A 12,091-nucleotide genomic window follows, 5' to 3' on the forward strand; every position below is an offset into this window, starting at 1 on the left:
CAAAAATATGAAGATGCTTCTGTTGAGCATGGGAGGGTTATGACTGACTTTTCTGATTTCCAAACTTTATGTAATGAGATCTCATTCTCATAATAATCTGCTTCAAAAAGAAAAAACTGGCTAAGCCAAAATAGTTACCTTCTTCATTATCAAAATCTGAGACATTTCCATCTGCCACATCCTTTTCTTTGAGGTAGTTCAGCAAAAATTGTTCAATGTCTTCTGCTGTGGTGGTATTCTCAAGTCCCTTCTCAGGAGCTGCTCGTCTTTGGTTCAAATGACTTCCCTCCTCCCCTGCATTCTGCTCTTGGGGTTGCCCGAGATCACCTGTGTCTGGGAACCACTGGGCTGAAAATAAAGTGTTATAATGATCACCACGGTCATCGACAATAGGCATTAGTACTCTAGAGGCAGAATAAGCTCTCTGCCATGGCCTGCATAGCCCCACACAATTTGGTCCCTCCGTCTCTCCAACCTCATCTTCCATCTCCTCCCAGTTGCCGTGAACTGGGCATCTTCCCATTCCTCCAATGTGGCAGGTGTTTTCTGACCCCAGAATGTTTTGCATATGCTGTTCTTGTTGTCTGGAGTACCTTCCTCATGACATCACATCTGGCTAATTCCAATTCACCTTTCATGTCTCAGTACACATAGAACTTGCCTGGTAAAGCCATCCCTTGACTTCCCAATCCAATTTAGGTCCCTATAGGCTTTCTTATATAGTAGTATCTTCTTTCCTTTCATATCAACTCATCATGATTTATAATTACATTTATCTTGAGTGTACTGTTTAGTGTCTGAGTCTCCCACTAGACTCTGCTCCACTGATCACCACTGGAATCCAACAGGCCCAGCATGGAGTAGGTGCTCAAATATATGCTGAATGAGAAAATATGCAAGAGAATACATACAAGTGACAAAATTCTGAGTACAGGATGCACTCTTCATCAGAAGACAGACTCTATAGAGTCTCAGAATGGACACAGACCCTCACATCTGTATTTCTGGTAGAAAAGGCTGACATACTCTCTCCAAAGCTTTTCCTTCTTCAGGATGCTCCAATACTTCTGATGTGTCATCACAGAATAAGCCTTAAACATCACTGAACCAGTGGCTTTCAAACTGTGCCTTGAGGAACCCTAACGGTTCTGCAGGAATGTCTCGGGGCCACAATAGGCCCCAAGAGACAGCATGCTAAAGGGGTGGGCCCAGGGCGTCTAACTCCTCTCTAACCCAGCAGCTCTGATTTCAGCTATTTTTGTATACTGGGTTTCCCCTAGGGCTTCATTTCAAAAAAGGCTCTTAACACTTAAACAACAACAAAAAAATCCCAGAAAACCCCAGTGTGAATTTTCATCCTTCTACAGACAGCAGGAAAAATGCCTCCGATAACCTTTAGCACCTGCTAATCTCCTTTCTATCAAGGAGCACGTGCACAGAGCCGGAGCAACAGCAGATGGGAGATGCCAGGGCCAGGCCAATGGGACCCGCAGAGAGCAAATGCTGGGTGAGAGTCTTCATTCCAGAACCTAGAGGTTCTACACGTAGGGGATCAATTATGCCATCTCCTTAATGCCCCATCCCCACACATAAGTCAGGCCCTAGTATACTCCAAGGGATTGCATTCCCAACGAGTTAACATCAGGACTTAGCATTTACAATGCTCAAAGAAGATACGTGATTTCTACATTTCTACATTTAGGCTAGTACCAGACACTAAAGTCCTTGCTTACAAATGGCTTTTAAACATGAAAAGAAGCTCAGCCTCACTCTTAATGTAAATTAAACTATAATAAGTTGCTATTTTTCTCCTATCGGATAGGAAAGATTAGCAAAAAGCTCGGGAATATAGTGGAGTGAGGGTGTGGCAAAATCAGCACTCTGTTACACCGCTGATAGTAGTTTAAATTGGTGCAACCTCTTTGGAGAGCAGTTTGAAACTCTCCATCCAAAACTTAAATGTGGGGTGAGCCTGGCTGGCTCACTCAGTGGAACATGTGACTCTTGATCTGGGGGTTGTGAGTTCGAGCCCCACACTGGGTATAGAGATTACTTAAAACACACACACACACACACACACACAAATAAAAAACCCCCAGATTAAATGTACTGTCCTCTAAGCCAATACTCCTCCCTAGGAATTTACCCTATTGATATACTCAGACATGTTCAAAATGACCTATAAAGATACTCATCGCAGCAATTTTTTTTTTTTTTTGTGGTGGTGGCAAAAGAATGGAAACCACCAAAATCTCCACCAAGAAAGGACCATTTAAGTAAATTGTGTGCAGCCAAACAACAGAATCCTACGCAGCCATGAAAACGAGGTGGCAGCCCTTCACGTATGGATGTAGCACAGCCTCTCAGTGCTAAGGTGCATGGCATGGACTCTTTCTTACTTTTAAAGCTACCCTATCTTGTTGCTATGGGTCATCGGCCAACTGGTAGGTGGTGCTCAGCAGTAACTGAACTGATAGTTCTTGCCCTCACTGTGGCACCTAATGCTTTTCAGCCAATGGCTGTAAAACACTGGTATTTAACACGTGCTGGGTCCTTTGAAGACTTTTTAGAGGTTCTCTGAGACCACAGTTCCATTCCCATCTTAAAAGAGTGGCCATCAGTCAAGTCAAGATCTCAGGATCGTGAGATCGAACATCTGTGGGGAGTCTGCCCTCTCCCTCTGCCCCTCCCCCTTCTCTCTCTCTCTCTCTCTCTCAAAATAAAATAAAAAATGAGAGTGGCCATCAGTTAGACAACTCAAAGACAAACAAACGGCAGCACGTAGTGCTACTCTGATTTGTGAACGACTGACCAACTCTGCTTCAGTGTGGCTCACCATTTCAAATGCAAACATATTTGGGGTGATTTCAACACTTTCAGGAAAGCCATCTCCCATCTTGCTTCTTTCTGTAGGATGCCCTCAAGTCAATGTTAATCATCTTCGTTTTTCTCTCTACAGTGGAGACCCTTCCTCTTCTGCTTCAATTAAAAAAAGTAAAGATGAAGCGCTACACAGGGTTTCTCCTTTCAAGGGGACCAAAGACATCAGCAACCCAAGACAATTCACTTTCCAAGGCCCCAACTGAGATATCTCCTGAGAGGATATATTTAATAGGCCTTTTCTCAATACAGTTTTAAAATCTCAAACTGACAACGTAGTCTAGTTCTCCAAAGCACTAAAGGGAGAAGTCTGGGCTAGCTTCAGACCATGGAAGCCATCAGCCAGGCTCAGCAGTGCTGCTGCGAGGGCAGGGGTCCAGTCCTTCTTGGTCACTGCTGACATCCCAGCAACCAGCCCAGTCCAGAGACTTCCGAGTGGTTGCAAAATAAAATCCAAACTCCCTCCCTTGGTCTACAAGACCATGCGGGGTTTATCCTCGCCGCACCTACCAGCTTTATCTCATATTACTCTCTCCACAATGGCCTCTCTCCCAGGCTCTGCACCTGTTTCTTTTGCCCGAAGGTTCTTAAAAAAACATAAAAAAGATAGGACAGCTCCACTCATACCGAGGGGCCCTTCTCAGCCTTCAGGTCTCAGCTCTGGTGTCTCAGCTCTAGTGTTGCTTCCTCAGAGAGGCCCTCCCTGACCACTCTACTTAAAGTATCCTACCCTGTTCCTCTCTTGCATCAGGTTGTCTAATTTCTTCCGAGTGCTTAGTAGACTCTAAAATGAACTTGTTTAATGATTTACTTGTCATCTCCTTTGCAGGAGCAAGAAAGTTGCATGAGTTTATTCATCTTGCTCACTGCTATATCCTGATTACTAAGCACAGTGTCTGACACATGGCAGCTCCTCTTTATTAAATAAATGAATAAAAGAACATTTAGATTGCATGTGAATGTTCATGAACGAATGAATGAACACTGGAAATGGTATCAGGTACAGGGCAGACAAGGGTCTCTGTTCCAGCCACCCTCCTTGCTGTGATAAACTTTCTTACATGATCCTGGATTTCTGGGCTGACAAAATGAGGTCAGTGACATTTTCACCTACCATGGAGACTATTGGGCTGAGATAAATACTAGAGATATGGTCTTTGGATAAAAGGGACTCAAGTATACAGCTTGTTATTTTTTCATTCAAAGACTATCTAATTGAGAGATTCTTTTTCTTCTTGTCCAAAACTTTGCCATTTTAATGGTTATTAACACCTCCAACAGACACCCAACAGGATCAAAAGGAAGGAGAGAAACTCAAACCACCTCATACAATTCAAAGATTAAAAGAAAGTTTCTAGACCTCTGTCCAGTATGGTAGTCACTAGCTACATGTGGCTATTTAAATTAAAATAAAGAATTCAGTGCCTCAGCTACACTAGCCACATCTAGCTAGTGGCTACTGTAATGGACAGAACATATATAGAGTATTTCCATCATCACAGAAAGTTCTAGTGGACAGTAATACTCTAGCTCATCTGTGGACTGAGTAATTCCTGTTATTCCTGTTCTCCATTAGCACAGATACTGCTAACCCCACGTATTGTCAGAAACAGTTTGGTATACTGAAAAGAACAAAACTGTCATAAATCCTGACTTTACTCTTTATTGCCTGTGTGACCGTGGCTAAGTCGATCTCACTGAGCCTTAGTTCTTCTTTTCTGTAAAATAAAAATGATGTTTACATTTAGTCTGCAGGGTTTATGTCCCTGACACAGAGCAGGAGCTCAATATATGGTAGAGGTTATTAAGAGTGTGTATGTGTGTGTGTATATATATGTGTGTTATTAAGAGTACATATTAGAATATATTATATATTAACACATATTAACATATACATTAATAACATCTGATATATATACAATATATATGTGTGTTTACATATATATATACACGTATGTGTATATGTATATGTATACATATATATAAAAAGCAGTGGAACCCTGGCATAACATGTAGGACTGGACTGACAACTATTCAAATAATGTCCTCCAAAGCATAACCACAAACAAAAAATAAGATTAGGCAAACAAGGATACTAGGCCTTCCCCGAAATTAGCATTAAAAAGGGCTCTGTATATACCTAATGCTGCCAGCAGGGCATGCAGGACACCGACAAAGGAAGTCACTCTCTTATCATAAAATTGATCCAGAGTGGCCAAGACATCCTGAACCACATCTGCCACCAAAGGAAGCAGGCTAGCGTCCGAGTTCCACAGCATGACTTCCAAGACCTTTGGGGTATGGGGGTGCAGAGACAGATGACGCAGATTTAAAGAGATCCCATTCACTAAATAGTCCGAATTTTGATTGATCAGGTGCTGCACAGAGTCGTAGCCACAAGCATGGCAAATGTCCATCATGGCGCTGGTAGCTGCCTGACTAATGAGCAGGGTTTGGTCCCCGGCCTTCTCCAGTACTGGATAGAGGGCTGACATCAAGAGCAAACGAAAGTCTTTTCCTAGTGCGTATGCAAAGCGGCCAATCCCCTCCAACTGGATGCATATTTGCCAGATGTTGCTGTTCATGGAGCAGATAGTGGGACTTGGCTTTGAGAAGGCTGGAAAAGATGTAACTTGGCAGGTGTGTGCACCACATGTGATGGCCTGGAGGCCTGACCACTTCATTGTTAGCTCCTCTTCCACTTCTTCAGATTCGATACAAGTGATCAAATACCAGTTTTCTTGGCTTGTGTATTCTTCCAGTAGAGATGTCACGATCTCCCTCATTTCCTCGGGGCTTGTCTTAATATGGTTTTCATGAAGATTCTCCACCTCCAGCCCAGCAGCCCCCACAACCAGCTCATTCAGGATCATGGCGGCTTGCTTCCGGTAAACCACAGATTCGTGGTATAGCTCCATAAAGTGATCTACGAGCAAATAGAGGTCCCCATAAAAACCGAGAAGCTGACACACCTGCTGCAAGAGCAGGAAAAGCCTCTCATCAGTGAAGAAGCGGAAATATCTCCTCTGCATTGGGCTCCACGGCAGCGGAGCTGCAGTCTCTGGAGAAGTGCTCAGGTGACCAGAATTCCAGCGCCGCTCTTCGACAACTTTGATGTCAGTCACATCTAATTCTAGCACTTGGATGAGCGCTTTGGAAAGGCGCTGAAGATGGGCCACAGAGTGGAGGACAAAGTTCACTTTGGGGCCCAAGAGTTTCAGATAACCAAGTAACAGGGAGAGAGTAGAGAATTTGCCCTGATCGTCCTGGGAGTTCATGAAGCGGGGAAGAGACGTGGCGAGGGAATGCAGGTTTTCTGACAAGATGTCAGCAAAGGCTCTGTTGCCAACCACTACTTTCTGATCTGCAAAATGTCTCAGGACTTTATTGCACTGGGCTTGGACTTCAGGACTCTCATCATTTACTAGACCCACCAAAGCCTTCAGAAGGGGTCCAGCCGATCCAACCAGGGATTGACCGCACTTCAAAAGAAGGGCCTCGACGAGTTCTATCAGTGCCAGCCTGACCTTCCAGTGTGGGTGGACTGAAACACACTCAACGATCTTTTTAAGAAGGAGAGTCAGTTTGTCACTGGTGTTTTTTACCCACTTGGCTTCCCTGTGAACCATCAGCTCTGCGACTCTATGCTCCACTGTAGGCTTTGGTTGGACCTCTGAGATCCTTTCGAGCTGCTCATCAGCCATAATGAAACTCACTGTCTCGTAAAAGATCTTTAGGGAAGACACGACAATGCTGTGCCCTTGTTTAAAGTCTCCTGTGATCACCCTGGTCAGTGCCATTGAGATTCCAGGTAAAAAAGAAGCAAACAAATCCCCCAGCTGCTTCTGCTCAAGCTCACCCAAGGACCTCGGATGGTCCTGACAGTCACACTGGAAGAGTAGAACCTGTAAACATTTTAAGGCAGCAATTTTAATTTGCTTTGATTTCTCCTGTTCTGCTAGGTCCAACAGTAAAGATACAGCAAATCCTAAACGAGGCAGGATGGAGGGCTCATAAAAAGCCAGGATGATGTCCCCATAAGCCGAGTGCATTAATGTGCTGAGGCCCCGGATCACGGCCAATTTCAGCTCCTCAGACACAGCTGCGGGTTTTTGGGAGTTGGGCGAATACAGACAGGCAGAGAGTTCCGAAAAGAGCTCCTGGAGAAGTTCTTGTTCCTTCACACATGTTGAAGAGAGGACAAACGTGAGGCATTCCACCACGCTCTGGATCAAGCGCTCTCTCTTGGGACCCGGCGTCTTCAGCGTAAATCGCAAAGGGAAGAGGATGTACTGCTGAAGCTCCTGAAGGGCGGAGTCACTCACAGCTCGTAGCCTTGCCTGCAGGTGCTCCACGGTCTCCACCGTCTGGGTCTTCGTGAGCTGAACACAGACTGGGCGTAAGGCACCGAAGGCCTCCTCAGGAGTATCGAACACTGCCATTGTGCGGTAGCCTTCTCACTGAGGAAGCATCCTGCAGGCCAGGGGAAGAGCACTTTTCAGTGAAGGTCAAGGCTCAAAGCCAATCCAAAGTGGACCTGCAGTCATTCAATCAACAGACATTTTAGTGGGGGCCTATGTGCCAGTCACTGCACAAGGTGCTAGGGGAGAAACGGAACCGAGGAGACGTGGCTGCTCTTCTGAGGGGGCCCCGGTCTAGTGAGGGAAACAGCCGGTCAGTTCCAACACAGGCTGCTAAGAATGGGGACAGGCCTGTGCTCACGGTCCTGAGTGAGCGTGGGAGACCCATGCGTCAGAAGCCTGGGAAAGCCAGGCTAGGTTTCACAGGAGGAAGATGCTTGAGCCAGACTTGAGGGAGGACTAATAGGAATCTGTGGGCTATGCTAACGAGTTTGGATCTTGACCTGTGGTAGTAATGGAGAGCCACTGAAGGTTTTGCCTTTTTCTTTTTCTTTTAAGATTTTATTTATTTTTGAGAGAGAGAGAGAGAGAGAGCACATGCATACGCAAGAGTGGGGGGAGGGGCAGAGGCAGAGGGAGAAGCAGACCCCCCAGTGAGCAGGGAGCCTGACTCGGGACTCAATCCCAGGACCCTGGGATCATGACCTGAGCCGAAGGCAGACGTTTAACTGACTGAGCCACCCAGGCGCCCCAGTTTTATTTTTTTCAAGTTGAGGTATAACATTTATAGAGTAAAATACACTAGTCTTAATGTACAGCTCACTGGGTTTTTGTGACGTAGAGATCTATATAACCACCACCCAAAACAAGACAGAGAATATTTCCAGCACCCTAGAAGGCTCCCTCAAGCCACTTTACAGTTGATTCCTACTGCCTAGTGGTAACCTCTATTCTGACTTCTATCACCTGTTCCTGTCATGGAGAGGTTTTAAGTGGAAGTTATAGGATCAACTTTATGCACTGAGAAGACCCCCTGGCAACCAGTGATATGGAAGAAGAGTCAGAGCTGGGTGAGATGGAGAGCAGAACAAAACAGAAGGGAGTAGCCAGAGAAAGGGGAAAACCAGGAGCACATCACAGAACTCATGGGAGAAGAGAGAGTCCAGCAGGATGGAAAGATGGACAGCAGGCAGGCAGTGAAAGGAGATAGGTTCATAGGTGAGCGAACGAGCTGAGCAACTTAATACCAGAGAGTCTCTTTTCTCTGTGAGGAGAAATTCAAAGTCATAGGCTGACAGTGAACAAGAAGAGGGAGGGTGGAGTAAACAGAGGGCTTGAGGAGAGAAATAAAAGTCTCAAATATTCCCTTTCGGGAAGCAGAGCATGCTGGGAAGACATAAAAGTGTGGCCCAAGGGTACTGAGGACTGAGCTGAAGCTGGAGACCATAAATGCGTACAACCATAAAATGTTGGCACTGGAGAGAGGTTAGAGATTGTCTAGGCCGGTGGGGTCTGTCAGTCTGTCTGTCTCTCCCAATCTCTCTCTCTCTTTTGGCTCAACTTACTGGGAGCTTCTGAACAGATGATGCCCCTTCCTGTCCCCAATCCAGTGAACCCTCCAGAGCCCCACTGACTACAGGGGTGGCAGGCAAGTGGTGCCTGGTGAGTGTGGGCAAGATCTGCTCAGCCCAGAGAGAGAAAGACAGTCAATGCCGGATTTTCCTCCTGGGTCAGGAGAGGGCTCCAGGGCAACAATCAAGCTCTAAAACCCTGGAGAGAGTCTGGTCCACAGAGCCCCATGGTTGTCTGCAAGGAAGGGCAATACTGGTCACTGTGAGGCTTGTTGAGGGGATAGCTCTTGGTCTCTGTGACCCCCCCTCCCCAGAAGCTATGAAAGGAAGAAAGCTCAAATCTGCCCTTTCTCAAGCTACTGACGCCAGAAGGCTCGGCCAGGGATTACTGCTATCCTACTGGCACCGGCTCACACACGCATGACCCGGAGGCTGCTGTGCTGTCCCCTGCCTGAGGTACTGTAGTTGGAATAACAGAAGGGAAGGAAGATAGCCACTTAATGGGACCGAGCAGTCTGAGGTGGTGAGTCTTAGACTAACAGAACCACTAAGGGAGACAGACGAGAATTTGAAAAATAGTAAGAGCAATAAAAAAGTTTGATCACAAGGCGAATGATATCTCTTTTAGAATTTTAAAAACATGATTTTCCACACTGAAAAAGCTCAATTGATGGGTTTTTTTTTTTTTTTTAAAAGATGGTTAATTACTGAGATCCAATCAGTGGCCTGGAAGATCAAGTAGAGCTACTTTAAAACTCAGAGCAGAACTACAAAGAGATGGACCTCGTGAGACTTGGAGAAGCAACATGTAAATAGCTGGGAATTCTGGAAGGAGAGAAAGGACCAGATGGAGGAGCCAGAGCAAATAAACAACTGAAACATTTCCCTGAGCTGCAGAAAGATTTATCTGGAGACTGAAAAGACAGAAGGACACATACCTAGTCACACTCCGGTAAAATTCCTGTATGCTAAAAGAGACAGAGGAAGATTATACATGCTTTCAGGAAGAAACAAACAACTTAGAAGAAGACTGGCTCTGGCTCTCTCATCTGCAACAAGGGACACCAGAAGACAATGGAATAGCATCTACAGACTGCAAAGAAAGGACTGTGGCCCCCAAACCCTATATACAGGCAAGACAGTCACCAGTCAGACTGCGAGAACAAGAGCAAGAATTCAGAGAGGGCATTACCCACACACCCTCCCAAGGAAGATACTTCAGAAAGGATTCCATTCAAATGAACAACTAAAGAGAGACCTAAAATGGGCAGATGAATGAGGAAGAAAAAACGGTTAGTAAATTGTTTTTTCTTCTTTTAGTGTGGAAAACTTCTTTCAAATAAAATGTTTAAGTGGAAGCCCAGCACACAAGGTAGAATAAATCAGAGGGTCTGGTTGAAGCTGGAGTGAAGGCAATGGCCTGGGGCTCTACATCTCTCTTATTCATCTCAGGAGTTTCAAGAAGACGACCTGGGGCCCCCCTGAACTATGCTCTCAGATTGTATGACACCAACTGCAATAGAGCTAATGAAATGGGAACACACAATCCATCCCAAACTGAACTCTGCTGGCTTGTCGGTGCCCCCTTGGTGATTTACGGCCTTCACCTGAGCTAGAAACCTTAGCCTCTCTTTCTCCCACCTCCTTCTTAATGCCACCATTCTCTTAAATTTCATCAATTCTACCCCTTCAACATCTTTCAAATCTGTTGGTGATGATAACCATCTATTTATTGTCGGACTGACTGTAATTGTTTCCTCGAGGGCCCCTGGCCTCGCGTGCTTGCCCTTCTTGGATCCACATTCCACAATGACATGTAAGTAATCTTTCTAAAACAAAAATCTGATCACTCTTTGCCGCTTAAAATTCTTCAACTGCACTCCCTAGCCCACCTATTCACCATGGCACGGGGGGCCCTTGGCCATCAGGCTCCTGCCTATCTCAGCAACCTCAGCTCTCAGGGCTTCACTCCTTCCACCTGAAACTACCACGTAAAATGACAAAACTTGCAATTTCCCAAGCAGGTGGCGCTCCTTCACATTCACCTCCTTTGTCCTGTTTCACATTCACCACTGTGCACACCGCTACTATGGAACTTCGTAAGCTGCATGATTTTGTATCCGTCTGTCTTAAGTTACTTTAGACTGGGCAATCCTACACCTTGAACCTAGAAGGGCATCTGGCACATGACAAGCACTCAAAAACATCGGGCCCCTTCTGCCTTGAAGTTGGATATGGTAGGGTATTGGCAGGCTAATACTCCTGCTGACAACTAGGAAAAGGCAGATAAATTACAAAAATGATTCCCTAAAGCATAAGTAGTTGTGGAAGTAATGAGGACTAGGTGGATGAATACTCTAGCCAGGGGTGAATGTTCAGTGAGTCAACAGTCGATAGCTGTTTCTTTTCTTTTTTTTAAATTTTACTATTTATTTTATTTTATTGCCCTTGCTGCATCTGCTGACCCTCGACATGAGCTCAGGATTACAGTGTGGCACGGGCCGAGGGCTGTCACTGAGGAAAGAGAAACCACAATGCTTTTAAAATGTGGTTATGGTGGGACAAACCTGCAGTTTTTAGAGATCTCAAACTACATGGCTTCTGGGAGAAGGCTGCTGTTGGGGGACAAACGGCTGAGAAATGTCCAAACACATGAAAGAGATCAACCCCACAGATTCAAGAAGCTCAGCAAACCCAGGTTGGCAGTACAAAGACAAAAACACAGACATATCACAGTCGAACTGTTATAAACTGAAACTAAGAAGAAAAATCTTAAAAGTAACGGAGCAGTAAGACTGACAGATACTTCTCCACAGAAATGATGAAATCCAGAAGACAGTAGAAGTAGAAGGACATCTTTAAAGCGCTAACAGGAAGTAACTATCAGGCTTGCATTTTATACCCTATGAAGCCAACTTTCAAAACTGAATGTGGAATAAAGATGTTTTTGGATTAAAAACTAAGTGAATTCATTGCTATCAGGTCTGCACTAAAGGAAAAAAATAAAGGGAAAAATGAACCTACATAGAAGCATGACTATTTAGGAGGCAATGAAGAACAATGGAATATACCAATATAAAATAATACTAACTGTACAAAATAGTAATTATGTCTTTTGCAGTTTAAGTATAGATATAAAACCAAAATGCAAGACAATAATGCACAAAGGTGCATGGCAGGGGATGTAAAAGGAGTTATGTGTATTAAAAGTTTAGTAGTATCAGGAGGTGGTACAATAATTTGAAATTTGTAGGGTAAGCACCAAAAGAACTGTAAAAG

At 44.9% G+C, this 12,091-nt stretch overlaps 1 protein-coding gene across 3 annotated transcripts in view; it reads right to left on the reverse strand.

Annotated features, from left to right (window-relative positions):
* Nucleotides 1-12,091, reverse strand: part of TTI1 (TELO2 interacting protein 1) — a 44,883-nt gene that overhangs the window by 21,408 nt on the left and 11,384 nt on the right. For 2 of the 3 annotated variants that reach the window (XM_027621566.2, XM_027621569.2), the window contains exons 2-3: nt 5,021-7,417; nt 139-348 (exon numbers count right to left, since the gene is read on the reverse strand). In XM_027621566.2, coding sequence (XP_027477367.1) covers nt 139-348; nt 5,021-7,322 — 2,512 coding nt within the window. In that variant the 5' untranslated portion in view covers nt 7,323-7,417. The remainder of the gene's footprint in view (nt 1-138; nt 349-5,020; nt 7,418-12,091) is intronic. The other variant, XM_027621567.2, reaches the window with a different exon arrangement.

This window comes from Zalophus californianus, chromosome 8 (genome assembly GCF_009762305.2).
Source record: "Zalophus californianus isolate mZalCal1 chromosome 8, mZalCal1.pri.v2, whole genome shotgun sequence".
NCBI lineage: Eukaryota > Metazoa > Chordata > Mammalia > Carnivora > Otariidae > Zalophus > Zalophus californianus.